The 19319-nt window shown below is 43.2% G+C and overlaps 1 protein-coding gene across 1 annotated transcript; it reads left to right on the top strand.

Moving 5' to 3' along the window:
* Window positions 1-7182: 7182 nt before the first annotated feature.
* Window positions 7183-19118, top strand: LOC128780370 (translation initiation factor IF-2). Its single transcript, XM_053919707.1, has 3 exons — window positions 7183-7251; window positions 15305-16188; window positions 17430-19118. Exons 1-2 carry the CDS (start codon window positions 7183-7185, stop codon window positions 15998-16000), a joined length of 765 nt encoding a protein of 254 aa, XP_053775682.1. The 3' UTR covers window positions 16001-16188; window positions 17430-19118.
* Window positions 19119-19319: the final 201 nt, after the last annotated feature.

The raw sequence follows: 19319 nt of genomic DNA, 5'->3' as shown, positions 1-19319 counted from the left end.
CTCCAGGCCCAAGTGAAGGAGGTTCCAGGCTTCCAGCACATTCCTGTGGCTGGGCTTCCTGGGAAAAACACGGGTCAGCAACATAGGGCAAAGAACCCCAAAAGCAGAGAAAGGACTGGACAGCTAGAAAATGAGCCCAGGGTGGGTAAAGGTTAAGGACAAAAAGTGAACAGCAGGTGGGAGGGGGAGAGGAAAGAGGGCCCCTGGCAACACAGAGCACTAGGGCTTCAACGGGAACGGTTCCCAAGGGAAGCAGTGGGCAGATGAGAATGAGAACTATTCTCAGCAACGCTGAGCTGTCGGCTGCTCTAGTGCAGACCGGGAGCTGTCCTAATCTCACATCTTCCTTCCAGGCTGGTCCTGACTACAGTCACAGAAGGAAAAAGAGGTCGTCAAAATAAAAGAAAACCAGACTGGGGAAGTAGCCACAGCAAATACGACTTAAAAGAAATATCTAGACCATATAAAGAGTTCATATACATAGATGAGAAAATATCAAGACTCATTTGCTAATGGTGTAAGAGAAAAGTAGTAAATAAACCTGTATGGGAATGTTCTATCTCTGAGAGGGATCAAAGGAATGTCAATTTTAAAACCAAGAAACCTATTCAATTAGCCAAAAACACTAAGTCCCACAGTTAATCAGGCGGAAGTAAGGCACATTCGTATGTCATTGCTAACAATGTAAATTGGTCCCAGCCTTCTAGAAAGTAACTCAGGGCAAGCCCCTTGTTCATAGTAACAGCCTTCTGACGCGACTGAGCCCCGAGTCCACACTGAAGTGTAGGAAGATGGTCACTGAAGCTTTACACGGTAAACAATTAGGAACAATTCAAATGTCCGCAAATAATACAACACTTAAATTAACATAAAACAACTTTATAGAGTATTATATAATCCTTGTAAATGATAATTATAAAGTCCAGGTTGCAAATGAGAATGTTTATGCTAAGTGGAAAAAGCAAAACAGAAAAAATGTACATATTAAATTGTCAAGAACCAGAAGACAACACATACAAGCGAACATGATTTATGGACTGGGATGGTGGAATCAAAGGGAACTTTTGCTTTTATTGCCTTTCTTTTATTGCTATAATGTATAGGCAACAGATGTTTAAAATGTCATATTTCTATCAATCATGTAGAAGTGAACAACCTCGTCTCCAAGTGGAGCAGACCGACCTGCGGAGAGGGTCACGGCCAGATCAGAGGAGGGTGTCCAGGCCTTCCCTAGTTTCAAAGGTCCATTTGGGATTCAAACACCGTCCATGAGAGGCTCTTAGGGGCTCCTCACACCTGGGATAACCCCAAGACATAGCTCTTTTCCTTTGTTCTTATTCTTTTCCAGCTCTTAAATGCTATGTCTTCCCCCTTCTTTCTTTCTCTTTTTTAAATTACATATTGCGGTCCTAGGCATTGTATACATAGTGAATGCTCATTCGATGCTTCCAGCAATCCAGTAGGACAGATGTCACCATACACATTACAGATGAAGAAATTGAGGATCACAAATTTAAGACATGTGGCCTCGGTCACACAACTCAGGAACCAAGGCCAGAATCCAAACTTCAATCTCCCAGGTTTCAGAGCCCTCAGCTTAACCACCATAAATACTGCCTCTTCCCTTTTCCTCTGCCTAGGAAACAAACACAACGAAACATTCTTAAATGTCACCTCTTCTATTTATACTAGATGCCTGAAGAAACTATTCAAAGTGCAATGAATCAAGAGACATCAGTACACACTGTTTATAAATTAAGCAGTAAGCCAAGATAATACAGCAACACTAATTGCAAAAGTTAATCCAGAAGAAAAAAGGAATTACCTCGAGACTCAAATGTGCACCTGCAGGTGAAACCAAATGACATCTAAAGGATTTCTACTCGCCAGGTAAAAGCTGGGTATCACCCTTGATCTTGCTACTACTCCCACTGCAAAGAAGGGCAAAGCTTCTGCACCCTCCTTGCCAAAAATTACTCCACAATTAGCTGAACGATTCTTTCCAGTTATAACGCACCCACTCCAGGAATGGGTGTTGTTTGGGGCATGGTAGCAAGAACGGTAAAAAGATGCAGGGGAAGGATTAAAGTATGAAACTAATATAGATGGGGTGATAAATGATTTGAGACACCACCGAAGACTTACTCTATAAATAATGACACATTAATATCTAAAATGTAAATTCTAATTAAATATAAAACCTAACAAAGTCAAACAACAGCAAATGATGTTTGACAGAGCAAAAGTCTTGGGGGAGCCAAGAGGAAGCATTACAATAAAATCTATTCATGGAACTGCATGGTGTTAAGATAGAAGGGGCCTGGGAAACCATTTCTTTCAACTATCTTTTTTTTTTGTAGATGGGGAAACTGAGGCCCAGCAAGGTAGAGCGAGTGGCAGGAGTCACCCTGCAGCAGAGCAGGGAACAGAAACTCAGCCTCCGAGCCCCCAGTGTAGCCGCTTTCCAGCACAGCACTCACTCCGCAGTACACTAGAAAGCTACTCCATTCTAAAGCACATGTTTAAATGAGCATTAAACATTCTATAAATACTAAATTCCTCTTTAACAATTTTCAAATGCACAGGGGCACATTTAAAAAAAGAAGCCTGGTTTTGATTTCTTTTGGAAAACGGCTCAGTGTTTAACCTAGTATTGAGTGAAATATTAACAGGTCATATAATGGTTTCAGTGTTCCTTCAGTAAAGCTAAACAGAATTCAAAAACCATATTCCGTGCCCCCAACCCCCAGGCCTACAGGAGTTTCTGGAGCACACATTAAACTCAACGCTCTGCTCAACAAGCCCATCACTGTTAAGTAACTCATCAGAAAATAAAGAGGGAATTACCAAAGGGGAATTGCCAAGCAATTAGTTCTCTGAAGCAGATGACATACAACTGTTGTAGGGAGGAGCTTCCCAGTTAGTCATATGCCACAGTCAGAGCCTCCTAAACTGTAAATAAAAATGCATCACACATGATTACAGCTGGGATGGAGGCTGGGGCTGTCGGCTAGGGCAGGGGGAGAAAATCCCAAGTATTCTTCCGTTCTGTGTGCCTATAAAGCGAAAGGTGTTGCTCTCAAGGTATATTTTTTTAAATCCTTGGTAAATTTCATTCAACCTAAGAGAGACAAACTGACCTTCCCCTGGCAGGCTAAGAGCAAAGTGATCCTTCTTCTCTATCCTGACATGAGTCAGTTAAGATTCATCCACTGGTCCAGGGAAGGAGAGAAAATGAGAGACTGGGAGGGCGGGGACGAGGGGGGACAGAAGATCTGAGCTGCCCCACGGCCACCTTGACGAAAGCGTGACCTCCTTTCACGCCAAGTTTTGTTCTTAGAGCTTGCACGTAGCGCCACACCACCGCCCATCAACCTGGAGAGATAAAGAGCTCCTATCTGCCAAATCTTGCAAGCTGAGCAATGACCCAGTGAAGTTCTCCGAAGAGTCAAAAGTTCATCATCTCACCGGGACGCTTGATGCCAAACAAATTCGGAGCCCAAACACAGATAAGCGTATTGCCACTGTCATCATTTTCTGCAATTAATAATTATTTAAAATGCATAGGAATATGAGAAAGAGTAAAAGAAAACACCACACAGCCTGTATGTGACTCTGAACAGATAGGCAAGCGTTAAAAAGGAAGGCTCATCACCCATGAGCCAATCCCTAATCCTGACCTCTGAGAGTTATGCTGTACCTCTATTATGGTTCTTTAAATATTACTCTTGGACACACCCTGCCTTCTGGATTCAACTGTAAGCTTCTTATGGACCAGGCTTACTCCTCAAGAGACAATGCACGGTGGCACTGAAGAGTACCGGCTGGGATCCAACCATGACTTTGCCTCCTCAGAGCTGGTCAACCTTGGGCAGGTCACTTAATCTCTCTGTGCCACCGTCTCCTCATCTGTGAAACAGAGGTAATAATAGTGCCTACCTCAGAGGACCACAGTGAGGATTAAATGAGTTAATACACAGTAAGTGATCATCTATCGATCATCTCTAAATGTCCTTTAGGGCCTAGCTGGCATGAAGCCTCTCACACATTTGATGCTTATTAAATATTTTCGGACACAGTGATCTGCCCTGGAGTTGTTTTGCCCATCCCTGTCACTCCCGCCCTGACTTTCTTGTCTCTTATGAAACGTAGGTAAGTTACTGCTTCATTCTGAGTCACTGGGGAATACAGACAGCCCATCATAACAATCTTCGAGCTTTCTCTAACTGTATTAAAACATTGCCCACCAACAGCAATGTAACCAGAAAATTTCCAGCCTTCACCTTCATTTTAAGCCAGGTAGTTTTAGGATGTTTCCCCCAGCCCAGAGTCAAGGCTGACTAATTCTATATTTCTTTTTTTTCTATAAAGTATTAACTGGGAAGGCAAATTGCTCAGAAAGCCATGCCTAGTGAACGTGTGTTTATGTGTATGTGTCATAGTTGAAACAGTCTGTATAAAGCCTCCAGAAAAGCCTCTAGAGTTATAAAATGCATCCATATTAATGTGATTTATCCAAGTACAGTAAATGAATTGCCACAAAAATGAACAACCGCTCCAGAGTCAAGTAGATGGCAGAATGTGACTGACGCATATCACGAGATGAATAAACCAACAGTGGGAAAGATCAAAGAAAATGCTGCGACTGTTGTTACTATACACCTAGCTGAAAATCTTCTTAATAAAACTGTTTAGAGGAAAATAGAAGGATCATTTATTTAAATGAAAAGACATACTGCATGTGCTGAATTGCAAAAGCAGAATTCATTTTCATACACACACACACACACACCAGGTTTAACTAAAATTAGCTCAAGTTCCTATTTTTTTTAAAGGTCTTAAAGGAACAAAGGTTTCGACGAGATTTCATTGAGCTGAGTTTCCAAGGTGTCTCAGCTTCCAGGGAGGACCCCCCATTACCCCCACCCATGCCTCATCCCCAAGTCTTAAAGAGGAAGCATACCACACCAACGTTTTAGCTCCTATCTGCTGCCACTTAACCTTCTCTCTATGAACTCTACGCCAGCTGATGTTATCCCTGAACTACAGTCATCCCCTCCTGCCTGTCAAACTTTCTCCCAGCCACAAACACCCAAAGCCCAATTTCAAAGATCACTTTATGCCAATGGCTCCTCCAAATTTATCTCCAGACCTGACCTCTCAGCAATTTTATTCCCACACCCTCTACTGCCTGCTGGACTCCAGCAACTCAGATGTCCCCCAGCACCTGTGCTTCAGCCAAAAATGGCCTTGTCAGTTACATACCAGGCACCTCCTTGTCATGCCGGAGCCACCTCAGTGGTCTTCCTCCTCCTGCTCTATTCATCCCTCCCCACAGAAATGCTAACCAGCCTTCAGACTTGAACTCAAATGATCCCTCCTCCTCAGTCTTTCCTCATCATCCTACTCAGCATCATTCTTCTGAATTCTTTCTGTGACAGAATGCACCCCAGTAAGTACAACCCACCCCATCCTGCTCTGCCTTAGTTCGTTCTGAGCACGTCTTCTTCCCTGGGCCTGACCACAAGGAACACGTACAGCACAGCCTCTTTCGGTGGCTCTTACTCACTTTCATTCCCGCAGCACCGTGGAGTAGTTGAAAAAATACACAGTGCATAAATGAATGAATCATTTCTTTATATAGACAGTGCCTGTGAACAAGTTAGGTCATAACTTTGCTATAACCATATCTTATTTACAAAATAACTAGAAGCAGGATTTTACTAGAAGCAGTAACCTAGGTTTTAATTTCTTTTCAAAAAAACCTTAATGAATACAATAGAGTACAACACGAATGACACTATTTCCCTGCCCATGTTTAGTCATCGATTGTGAGGACTCTAACGAGGCCTTATTTATGCAAAATGTTTAAATAATGCTTATAAGCTTTCTTTAAATGCAATCACAGAAGATGTCACCTGCTTAAAATTCAAGGTGACTCTGCACTACTTTGTCAGTAATACAATATGAGTATTCATAAGCCACTAAGACTTCTTAATATACTATAAAAACCTCAGTTTCGTCTCAATAAGCTTGCACATATTGTCCCAGAGATATGACTTTCTGGTGCCTGTATTTTCACAATAAAATTCTCTTTTAAACATTACAGGTTTTTTAAAAATTGCGTTGTATTAACCACATATGCAATTAAACTACTTCCCCCAAAAACTTAAATGTGAGGATTTTCTGCCTCACATATAATTGTTAAACCGGGTAAGAGGTAAAGTGGCAGTAAGGCATCTCACTGCTGCCATTCAGCTGGCACAGACTTAAGAGGCTCACCTTTGCATACAACTCCGGGGTTTTTCTATTCCCTTTCACAGGACATCTCCCTACCCCACAGCCAGTAACATGCAAAATACCCACTTCCAAATTCCGCAAGAATATAACGTTTGTGGTAAGTTCCTTCCTCCTCTTCCGTGCCCCCCCCCCCAGTAGAGACCTCTCTGTCTTTTCTGAGGCACGGTACTTGTAGTCACTCAGGGTTTTGTTTGTTTTTACACAGACCACAAATAATTTACTTTATGCATGCAGCTCATCAGTCCACCTTACAACAACATAAAAGCAGTACATACATATTCTCTCACTGTAACAGAGTTGGACGAATACAAAGTTCAGAAAAACCAGTAAAAGACCAAGGTACAGGTATATTTACTTGTTCCTGGTCATGTATGGTCCAGGAGCAACCACTACAAGAACATTAAAATTACCTTGTCAAGACGTAAGTTACTTGATCACAATGACAGCTTATGTTCATGAATCACAAACTATATGTGAGGCAATATCCTGCCCAGTAAATGTGTATTATTTCATTCCATCCTCACGGTAGCCCTAGGAGAAAGTTCTAGTGGTATCTCCATTTTCAACACAAAGACACAGAGGCGCTGAAAGACACAGAGGATGCCCAAGATCACAGTGGCAGCACTAGATGCAAATCCAGACTGGCTGGTCCCAGAGCCCCATGCTCTTATCTCAGATGCCACGGAATTTATATGTAATGTAAAAGCTGGATCTTAAGAGAGGAAGCTCTTTATGCAAAGAAAACTGGTGAATCACTTCCAAGATGAACATCTTGGTGAAGCAACTATCCACCTCTTAACAAATTAGTTGAAAATTCCTAGCTTTATATGTGATGTTTGGTAAAAAGTAGGCTTTGCATCTCACCAAGTAAGGCACTAGAACATGGATGAGAAAGAGCTGCCAAGAGATCACCCAACCCAGCAGTTCCCCAACCCGTGGAGCCGTCAATCGGTATGATTCCAAAACCATTAAGGTTCATTTCAATGCAACAGGTCTAGGGTTGAGTCCCAAATTCTTTTTTTTTTTTTAAGCTCCCAGGTGATTCTGTTGCCCAGGCAGGCTTGGGAACCTCTGAACTAGTCTATTTCCACAGCTTCCAGCAGGATCGCTCCCAAGGGAAATAGAAAGAGGGAATCTATTTCACAACTGCCTTTGGTTGCGTATGCCAGTGTTCCCAAACCCTTATTGCCCTAGCTTGTGTCTAACTTCCATCTCTCCTAACTTCCTTCAGCCAGTATCCTCTTGTCCTCTCGTCAACAGAGAACCATGAGTCATCAACCCTGCATACACCCTGTGTCTGCATGACTTTCCAGGCCAGAAAAATTTACTGTATGTGAGGAAATCAGGAAGTTGTAAAATCCAAACAGACACAGAGAAATTCAAGATTCAACAAATACTGGTTGCCACTGAACAAACAGGCCTCTGTCTCCCTACACGTGTGTCACTCTAAAACAAAAAACCTAAAACATGAAAACTGCACCTTAAGATAACTGGTAGCAAAATATTCTTAATGCATTAAAGGTGACAATTAAAATGATCAGACTCAAGCCCAACACGCAATAATCGATCATCACAAAGTCAAATGTTGACTTCTTCATTAACCAAATTAAGTGAAACTAAAAAGAGAGATACTTTAACCCAAGTTTTACAAAAACTCTCTTGGCAATTTCTCAATTTTGGACACAGTACGGTGTGCAAAGACAATTACATTAAGCAGTCCACACAGTGCTAAAGCATGGCAGGTCAGCGATTTTTCCAGGTCAGACTTTATCCTCAGATAGGAACTACAGAACATCGCAAAACTCTCACCTGATGTGTGATGCACTTCCCTGTAGTGGCCGGTGAGGAGGAGACTGCTGTACAAGGATGACAAATAAGTCTGCAGTTTGAATGGACCACCCTGGTGACTTGCTGCACGATGCTCCTGCAGTGGTCCAGGAAGTGCAGGAGAGGAAATCAAAATGAAAAACAGAACAAACTGCTTTAAAAAATAATTCCGCTTAAAATGTCTATGCACTGAAATCTTCTCTTAAGAACATCAAATTTTGCATTTTGTTTCATGAGAATTATACAGATACCAGCCAGCTCAAAATGTAGGTCTGGTTTTACTCAACAGGGCTCAGAGGGAGGCCAACACACACAAAGGTCATCCCCTCAATCAAATTAAGAGCTTGGTCTCCCCATTTGAGCCAGCTACTGTCATTCTTCTCGCTACTGATTCTAACCAATCATCTGGTCAACACATGCTGGTCATCACAAGAATATAAGGTGAAAATGAGCATGGATTGAATAGTAATTGAGCCAAAGTCTAATTTTAATGTGGCATGTATTACTATCAACATGCAACTTGAGGGACAATCATGAAAAAGCACAGTTATTAGCATACCAGTCTAATGAGATAGGAAACAAAGCATCAAACGTAAAAAAAAAAAATTAAGTATGCACGTAGTCCCTAGATTTCCCACTAAGCTTTAATTATTTATTAAATGTATGTCTATTTCATTTACATTTTACCACAATGGCTTGCACATCGTTAAGTAAAAATTATCCACTGTATGATGAATGAGTGAATGTGTGAATGGATGAATGAAAGAGAGAATGAATGAATCTTCCATATACCTTTCCATCAGGGAGCTTGGTGCTTGTAGTTTTTGTGAGGTAAAGACCTACGCATAGAAATGGAAGAAGTTGAGGACTTGATCTGCTAACATAGTTTTCAGTCCCATCTATTAAAATATTTTTAAATACTGGTAATTCCCAGTTGTCCACATTAAATAAAATCAGTAGCACAGTTATTATAAAATATCCCCAAATTAGTCATCACTGACCTAATTTCCAGTCTTTGATTACTGGAGCTGATCTGCATATTTGTTTAGGCTGATTTTAAATTTAGTTTGGGCTTCCTAAGCGCATGCCAGGTAACAGTAGGAAGGAGAAGGCCCAGGATTATATTGGGTGTCAGAAAGAAACTATTCTGGAGCTATGAATATGATCTCCAACGTGAACAATCTGTAAACAGGTAAGTGAGCCAATTATCCTTGGGTACATGGCAACACATCTCAGTAGTCATGATTATTTTCATCCATACACACTCACTGTTTTTAAGAGCACAATCCAGCTGGAAGGGAAAATAATTTCAATTGCTTTCCAACACTTTTCAAAGTAATGAATAGTAGCCAAAGTAGTCTTACTTCTAACCAACCCATTCACCAAATACCTATTTATGTATCTGTTATTGAATGCCTGGGACTGATAATCAAAAGATGTTAGTTTTCTAGTCCTTTGTTTTAACATGTGTTATCTGTGAGTACAGAAAAAGAAGATAAACTGTTCTAGACCAAAACATCTTTGAAGACACTATCCCTTTATGAAAAAGCTCGTTGAGTTACAAATTTAAATAGTGGCCAGGTTAAATAGACACTCACAAAATTCTAATTACTCTTACACATACTTGTTTTAAGGGGAGGAGTCTTAATTTCATCTAGTAACATCAAATGAAGCAGAGAACCTGGATCATTATTTTCGAACAAGGTGCAGGTACTGTGGATTTGCAGGCAGCACTTTCTTTACGAGCTAACAGTTGAGAGAATGTTTGCCTGTGTATCGATGTGTGCACACAATCCTATTTACATATCACCTGGCAGATAAGGTTTTATAGAGTCCAAATTACAGTCTCCTATTCTGCTGAAGTGCAGAGAACAGTCAAACACGATGCAAATGCTGTAAAATATTAATTTACTCTCACTGGTATGCCTACTTATTTCAAAAGTATTTATGTTGCTACACCAGTTAGAGTAATTAAGAGAGTTAACATAACTTGCTATATTCCATCAGAGGGAAGTTACAAAGAATAAAAGCAAGGAAAAATGGATTCATTGCAAAATAATACAAACAATATACAAAAAAAAACAACCCATAGACTGTTTTATACAATATATACACCAAAATGGAATATTTAATTTTTAAAAATCACAGCAGAGCAACATAACACAATACCATTAATAGTGGAAGATTACTAAGAAAGATAGCCTAAATAATAGTGATGTGCTAGTCAATGAAGAAGAGATAATATGTAAATAATGTAAACACAGGAGATAATATAAATACTTCGAAGAGAGTAGGCCAAAGCTAAAGGTGCAAAAAAAGAAAATTTGCCATACACAAGGACAAAAAAAAAAAATACACTTTCTTTGAATGCTAGAAGCGGAAGTGCTTATAAGTCAGCATCAGTAACAATTATCATTAAAAGCTTCTGCCAGGTCCTGGCCGGGTAGCCTAGTTGGTTAGAGCATCCACCGAGGTTTCAGTCTGGACTGCAGGTCAGGGCTCATACAAGCAGCAACCAATGAACGCATACATAAGTGAACAACAAATTGATGTTGCCCTCTCTCTATTTCCTTTTCTCTCTCTCTCTCAAATCAATCAATAAATGTTTTTTAAAAAACCTTCTGCTAAATGACCCCCTTGAAACATGTCATGTTAAAGAGCTCCTAAGTGTTAAAAAAAAAAAAAAAAAGAACAGTTCCTCTTAGCCTGAATCAAAGCACCATCATCAGGAGAGAGTCTGGCCCATTAAGTCTCAAATTCTGGTTACACTATAATGAAGTTTCTGAAAAGTAATTTTCAGGTATGATACAATTTTTGCTTACGTTATAGCAATTATCATTGCATTTTCATTACTCCACAAATGGGATGCATTAAAGTTATAGAAAAATCAATGATACATTTCTGCTAACATCAAATATGTCAAAGAAAATATAATGCTTGTTGCTTTTTTGTAACAGTTCTAAACATGTTTTAGCACATTTGTGATGGTAATATGTATTACAAATATTTATTGTACATGAGCCTGAAAAGTTAAGATTTATAAGGATTATAAAATATATACACTGATAAAGAGAAAAATATGTAAGTTATCAAATAAAAAGATTTCAAAGAACTGTTTCCAAAAATAAAGGTTATTTGCCTAAAATTTTTTATTACTCCTGTAATTTTAAGTATTTATGTATATTTTTGAAACCATGATCCACTTACAACTCTTTCAGCTCACATTTCAGAGCAGGCTCTAAAACTAGCACTCGGTATACTCATTACTATATCATCTCAAAGCATTTTTGACTAAGTATTTTATTAAACTGAATTTAATGAATCTAAATTTTGAACAGCATGATTTCAATCTTCATTCTTTAAAAAACAGGGCAGTCCTGTATGCAATGCCCTAAAACAGAAATTATTCTCTCTATTGGGATTTCAATGACTTATAAATATTTTCAATACTTTAAAAAAAAAAAGGAAGGGCCTGCTTCTGCTAACTTTGGAAGTATACCAGGAACTAAATCTGCTCTTTGAAGCAATTCAACTGTACGTATCTAAATCTCTCACAGAAGCCAACCATTCAAATTATCTATCGCGTTATTCTGAAAACATAAAGCAACGGAAATAAAATTATCTACCTTCCCCTAAAAATGAGATTCTGTCTTGCTGCATTGTCACTTTACATATGCAAGTATTTAAGCTCTTCAGAGCCTAAACTAGGTATTACTTTCAGACAACCATAGTTTAAAGAAATACATTTACCTAATTTCAGGGTTTTAGTAAAATATGTTTCTTGACTAACTTCTAAGAGGAAACAAAGGCACTGGTGTCACAAAGTGTTAGTCATCAGAAACTGCCATTGAAGGTGAGTGCCAAAGTACAATCCACTTGACATTTCAGAGTGGAAAAAAATAAAATAAATAAAGGCACATTATACAAAAGGAATGTGAGTCCTTAAACTGTGTAATGACAATAAAAACAACAGTCTCAGAATTGTGTTGACTAACATTTTAATAATCTCTTAAGGCTGACCTTTCCCAGGACTCCCAGACAACTGAGTAAGGTATGTTGAAATGCAGGGCCATGTACAGGCATTTGACGTATAATCTGATAGCTAAAGAGTTTTTCTTGAACCTTTCTCTAAGAATAAAAGACAACTGAGAAGTTCTGAAGCTGATTTATAACATTTCTGAAAAAGAATCACCCTGTTTACCAAACCCTCTTAAAACGAAATCCAGAGAGGAAAATATTAACTTTCACAGTTCCAAATCAAGTAAATTTTTCATCCTTATTTTAGCACGAATTGGTACACTCAAAAATACATGTTCACATTTCAGTGCAAGTAAAAACAATTTTCTGTAAGTTGTAAAACATCATCCAGGACCTCCAAGGTTTTGTGTAAAACTTTCACTTCTGTGCCTTATTTTACATCCTTGCTTCTCATCTGTTTACCTTCTCAAAGTAATAATAGTTCGTTTTCACCATTGCAGTGCTTGATCTGAGGTCACAATCCAGTTATCAACCACTTAAACTCACTAGCAGAAACTCATAACCCCACTTCCCACCGCCAAGTAAGTATACAGCACTTTTAATCCTAGCCTGGAGGGGGGAGGATTTATCAGTTTAGCTAGGGGGCTATAAAACTGTACCCCACAGGGTCACAACTAAATCAAGGCATGATTATTCTCAATTATTTTTACTTTCAAATATCAGGACTACTAAAATACTTCCCTTTATTCAGATTGCCTGAGCCAACACAGAGCTTCAACCAAAGCTACTTGTATTTTTGTAACAGTATTATTTGTCTTTGCTTAACAGGCTTAGCAAGGTGGTGTCCTAATGCACAAAGTAGACTGCTGCTCTCTCAATTATTAAATGTTCATTAAATTATATCCCAAAATAGAACAGAAGCTGTTTATTGTACAAAAGCACCACACACTATCAGTCTACCAGCTACAGGCCTGTATCATCTTTCCTGAGACAAAAACCTTTTAACTTACTGCCACAGACGTAAAGATCATGGCCACAGAACCAAATGAAGAATAAATACATTCAGAATGGCTGCCTACTATCAGTACCCCCCTTTTTTCTCTATTATGATGGCTGTAAAGTTTTAAAATGTGACAATGGGGATGGATAGCCTTCCCAAATAAATTACTCCCACTGAACAAACGCTTTAGAAAACCAGTCATGACGACTGACAAACTTGGATTCTAAAGGATGAGCACTTTCACACTTGAAAGGGTTAAGTGCCTGCCTGCAAGGCCAATGGCACCAGAAGGCAAAAGAAATGTTGCTTTAGTCAGCTCTGAAAGGTTTCTAACAAGTACCAAATACTTGTTGATCTGTTCACAATAAACACCAGCAGGATTGTCGGTCTCCTTTCACTGTCTGGGGAGAGGCATTTACATAGTACACCCAGTAAGAACAGCTTGTTGGTGTCCTTTATACGAGTATGGAGAATCTTGGAGAAGCCTCACTCAGCGTCTCCGTCCAAATGACTGAAAGACGCAATTGAAATAGTGAAGTCTCTCATTTGGCTTGGGCAGCACAAATACCGTACATAAGACACTTGGAATAGTCCAGGCACAAAACAAACCCACCTGAATGGACAAGGAACACTGCCTGTTGCCATGGCAGCCTGATCTAATTACACGAGTGATCAGGGTTGGAGTAAGTGCACCGAAAACCTACACCACTGACCATATCTACAGGAGGAAAAAGGCAGGCAGGCCGGAGGTTTGGAAGAGACTTCTACCTCTGCTTTATGCAGAAGGGATCATTTAAGCCCACTTGTCTGTGGAGCTGTTAAAATACTGACTGATGCATGCACAGAGGGCAGTCAGAGGAGATTTAAATGCCACAGCATTAGCTGTTATGGTGCAATCCCTTCCCAAGAGTTCATGTGCAGGATTTTCTCATCCTCCTCTCTGGTGGTTTCCCCAGGCATATGCTTCATTCCAGAAAAAAAAAAAAGAAAGAAAGAAAGAAAAAGAAAAGAAAGAAAAAAGAAAAGCTCAAGTATCGAACTTCCTTTGCCCACCAAATAAACCACAAGGTGGGCTTTAACAGGGTCTTCAAGGAACTGCAGGTCTCCTCAAAAACCCAAACAGAAAAGGTTTAGCTAACTGTTGAAAAGTAACTACCTGCGCCTAAAAATAAACATCAATAACTGCCCTCTGTTGTGTGCGATGTGTAACGATGATGTTTAAGTATTAAGACCAGCCTATATTATAAAACACAAATGTCATTGAGCTGTAACTACCAGCTTGCCAAAGGAGAACTTATTTGCATACACACATTCCCTTGCATGCAAGACAGGATGTGCAGGGAGTAAGCCACTGTAAGGCATTAGTTTTGATTCTGTGGGTGTAATGGGGTCTTCTCATTTTGCAAGCTGTATCCTGTGGATCTCACAGGGAAGCTAAAAAATCTCTTCGGAGACAGAACCAGTTTGGAGTCCCTACTGCACAGCATACGGTAAACAAAATAAAAATAGCTTGCCGTTCTCGTTAGCCACATCGCGCATTATATAACCAGCTTCCGACTGGGGCTTTTTTTTTTTTTTTTTGCCCTTACTACTCTTCAGCAATTTCCCAATCTTCCGAAGTATTTATATTACCCTCTTATCTGTAGGATTATATACTAAGAAAGCAAAACAAACAGAGCCGCCACGGGATTGAACCGAACCCCACAGTCCTTAGAAGCCGATTTTTTTGTTTTGTTTTGTTTTCTGGCAGGATCTCCACCACCACTCTACTTTCACCCCCAATCAAGGTTCTTGCTCGGTCTCTCTAGAAAACCTGGATTGTTTCATCGCTTCCAGTCAGCCCCCTACGTGGTCTGAAATAAAATGAAAGCACAAGCCACGGAGTTTAGGCTGGCAGTCTGAGGACGGGGGGCTGAGGAGGGGTCGGGCGCTCCAGAGTCAGCCAAGTGGCCTCCGAGGGCCCCCTCTCCAACGCCACGGCCCCCGTCGACTCCCACCCCCCGCGCGCGCGCGCGCGCACGCACACACACACACACACACACACACACACACACACACACACGCACGCACTCACACTCGCGCGCTCACTCTATCGCTCTCCCGCCGCGCTCCGCCACCGCCTCACCTCTCGCTCCGCCCGTCCGGCCCCGTCCCTGCCCCCTGCGGGGCCGGCCGGCGCGCAGCGCTGGGACCACGTAGGAGGAGGCGGCGGCCGCGGGAGTGGCTGTGTCTCCGGCCCGGCCTGGAGAGAACGAGCAGCGGGGCTCCAGGGCGCATCCCAATCCCCGCAGCGCCTCCACCGCCGCCTCCTCCTTCCCCTCCTCCTGGCTTCATTCACCCTCCCAGCAGCCGCGCAGCCGTGCACTCCCGGCGCGGGCAGGGCAGCGCTTGCCGCCGCTCCTCAGCTCTAGCCGCCGGCGCAGGCGGGGGTGCCGGCCGGGGCTGGGGCTGGGGCGCTCACTGGCTCCCGGCTCCGGGCGGCACGGCGGCGGCACAGGATCAGGAAACGGCTGTACCAGCAGGGCCGCCACCGCCACTCCGGCCGCGCTCCCAGCCCCGCGACCCCGCGTCCATCCCTCCGCGCCGCCCCCCCAAACCCTCGCGCTCGCACCGCCTGCGCCGGGCCGCGCGCAGTGTCCCGGCTCCTCCGCTGGCGCTGACCCCTCCCGGTCCATAGCCGAACGCCGGGCGAGGCCGGCCTCCGCGAGGAGACCCCAGCCCCGGGCCACCGAGGCCGGGCAGCCACCTGCGAGTCAGCCTAGCCCCTCCTCCAGACCTGCTACTCCCACCACCCTCTTTGGGGAGAAGAGTGAGGAGGGGGCACAGGAGGAGACGGAAGCGCGACCTGAGCGGCCGTCGCCTCCCTTTACCCCACCTCCAGGGAGGAGGACATGACCCTCTGCGTTCGCTGCCAGACCAGCAGCCGCCGGAGCCCGGCGCCGCCGCCGCGCTGTACCCCCGCGCCCCCAGCCCGGGCGCGCCCACTCGCTCCGCTGGTGCCCACCGTGTCCACGGCAGTCCCCCTGCCGGCCATCCCGGCCCCCAGATCGGGGTGTCGGCCCGGGAGGCTGAAGCCGGGAAAGGTTGTATGTACACACACACACACACAAACAACACAACAAGCCGCGTCGATTTCCTTCGCTCCTCTGCAAGCTGTTTTCCGTGCTGTCGATTGGGGTTTGGGGTTTGTTTGCTGGTTGTTGCTTTGGCCCATCTCAGGAGAGCGGGGGTAGAGGGAATGTTAATCTAAATCGGGGGAGAAGGGGATGGGGGAGGGTAGAGACAGAATCAGAGGAGAAAAAAAAATCGCCACTTACTGTAAAGTGTAAATGGATCTGGGGTGGCGTGGGGAAGGGGGGGCAGAGGGAGAGAAACAGTGTCTTGCGGCTGCTGTAGCTCTGGCTGCTGCTCCAAGGGGCTTGTTTTGGATCCCCCTGCAGTGAAACAGGTCCTGTACGGCTCCGCCACTGTAGTAGAAATGATGTCTGCGGTATACTCTGCTCTCTCCTCCTCCCCCCACACTCTCTTCCCCTCCCCTCCCTCCTCCCTCCGCCCTCCCTCCCTGGCGCTCTCTCGCGCTCGCTCGCTCGCTCGCTCCAGTATGTAAATGTGTAATAGAAGCCAAATATGGAGCAGTTGGCTGCCGCCGCCGCCGCAGCTCAAGGATCCGACAGGAGGGGGGGCACCCTCCGGCGGGCGGTGGGGCAAGCGGCGAGCGCACGGCGAGCTGCCGGCCCGCGCCCTTAACCCTTCGGTGCGCGCGGCCCGCGCTCGCTCGGCGGCCCGCAGGGAGATGGGCGCGTTTCCCCGAGACCGATTTGGAATCCAGGGGCTAGGAGCGGGAGGGCAGACCCTGGCCGGAGGAGACAGTTCTTCCAGGTTTGGGAAAGGGGTGGGGAGCTGAGGCGATGAGGTAATTGTAGCGGTGACCGATCGGTCCTCGCGCGCCTCCCAGGGTCCCTGCACCTAGTTGGAGGGGACAGAACGACAGGGGGGTGCAAGTCAGGCACCTTGGAGGACTCTCTGGCCCCGAGCCAGTGAAGTAGCCCATGGGGAGGGGAGGGGAGGCGGGCCAGTGCTGATTCCCTAGGCGCAGAGAACCGTGCAAGAGGGCTGCCTGCGATCGTCCTGCACGTTCACCCTCACTCGTTTTGGCTTCGGCGTTCCGGGACCCAGACCCCCGGGCGGCGGGGAGCGCCTTTGCTTGAAACTCTAGAAAGTTGTAAGGCTAGCCCCCCCGCCCCCCAACCAACTGCACGTGCACCCTTACCTCTACTGCCCGGGAAAGCCGGTGACCTCCCTGCTCTCCTTTCTCTTCCTGCAGGTCCCGAAATCTGCTGAGGGTGTGGAACTACCCAGCTGTAGCCCGGTACACTACCCGCGTACTCCTCTCGCAGCTAATTCGGGATCATTAATTTAATCGGAAATGAGGTAACTAGTGTAGCAGATAGAGAAAGCAAACCGAGCATCAAATGGCAGTTCTCCGTGAATCCATGCCGAAGAACTTCCTCTGGACTCAATTTTTAATTGCGGTTCTCTACTCCCCACCACCTGCCCCCTCCGCATGTACCACCGCATGGTGTTAGTTGGGTGGGAAGGAATCTTCTTTCGAGGGGTGCACCTTGCCCACAGGTGAGACACCTGGAGGAAGAGAAGGCACATCATGCTAAATGGAGCTTAGTGTGGTGTTCCCCGTGCTGCAGATAATTCTGGAAGACCAGTAGGTGTCTGGGCAGCATTTGACCTCCTTCAGGTGCTTAGAACCAAGTGTCTGGAAACATAATCCTTCCAAGTAAGTTTGCCTCTGTAAGCCACCACTAGTGACTGTACGCTGTATTTGAGAAACCTTTTGGCTGAGTTTACTTATGACCTAACGGTTAGTCACCGACCGAAGCAGGATACAGAATCACCAAGAGGAATGTGTCAGCTTTTAAACAACCGTATTGTAGAAACAACGTGCTACAGAAATAAAAATTTGCATAACTACGAAGGTGTAGAGCCCCTGAAGTATTTTGCTCACGTTTTGAAATACCATATACATATACATGGCTATTTAAATAGAACTACTACTGTTCACTGTTACTCGTTTCTACAACTTTCTTTTTTTTTTTTCCATTTAAAAATCAGTGATTGTTATAGTTTAAACCCAGGGTTGGTCTAAAATGACATTGTTGGTCTCATTACAGCCTCTAGTGGACAGTTAAAATCAGTTTCCTGAAAAGGCTCTGCCTAGTGGTGTGTTCCTTGAAAAGTATTATCAAGGTGAAGGTTAATACCTCAGACAGAACCGGATAATATCTCTTTCCCCCACTTTGCAGAGCTGGCTTCTGAAAGGAGCAGAAGCTGTCGGCTCTGCACAGAAAAGATGTATGCTTTGTGCTGCAGGTATTATTATTACTGGCCTGTGAATAAACAGAGAGCTTCTGCTATTCATTTCAATTTCAGTCAGTTTTCATAAAAACTCATCTAAAATATTTTTATAACAGAAAATATTGGTTGCCATGTTTTTGGCTTAACTGAGATGTTTTTATTCCAACTCCTAATCTGCAGACTGTCCAATCCACCTACACTCTATTTTTAGACATCTTATATTTAGAGAATTTTCAGTAAAAAAAAAGAGCTAATATTTTAATTATTGCATTGGCACAAGCAGTTAATTTAAGTTATCTTATAAACCTTAAACAAATTAAAACACATAATTCATATTAGAGTTAGTCAATTAATTTATTCCCTCAAGGAAGCTAAATATGTATATTACCAAAGCAGTAGGAACAATTAATAAGAAATGTGTCATTTACTTTCTTAGCCATTAAGATTAAAGCCATAAACTGCCATTAAAATCTGTAACAATTTCTTCCTACAAGGTCCAAACACCATAAACATAATAATACTCATGGTACAATTTCATTACCTTTAGCGTGGAAATCTTTTATTTTCAGATGGCAAAAAAGTAAATGTACAATCACAAAGAACTGGTACTGATTCTTTAAAAACAACACTGTCAGGCAAATAAAAACCCAATGGAAGAAGAGCCGAGCTTTCATGAAGCCAATAGGCAAATGTGTAGTACTATGGTCTTATTCATAAGCTTGATACTATATTTGTACAAGCATAAGTCAAACTTTGAAATAAAGGAAATGGAGAAACAAAGCCTGCTGAGCCTTACTCTCCTAATTTGTGTTCTGCATTGACCAAATACCATGGAAAATGATTT

Source organism: Desmodus rotundus, chromosome 3 (assembly GCF_022682495.2).
Source record: "Desmodus rotundus isolate HL8 chromosome 3, HLdesRot8A.1, whole genome shotgun sequence".
Lineage (NCBI taxonomy): Eukaryota > Metazoa > Chordata > Mammalia > Chiroptera > Phyllostomidae > Desmodus > Desmodus rotundus.
Note: the sequence above shows the minus strand (reverse complement) of the source record. Positions and strands in the feature narration are given on the sequence as shown.

Coding starts and splice junctions, on each gene's coding strand:
- LOC128780370 (XM_053919707.1), top strand. CDS start 7,183: ATGGATGAGAAAGAGCTGCCAAGAGATCACCCAACCCAGCAGTTCCCC. Junction 7,252..15,304: donor ACCCGTGGAGCCGTCAATCG/GTATGATTCCAA, acceptor GGGACCACGTAG/GAGGAGGCGGCGGCCGCGGG.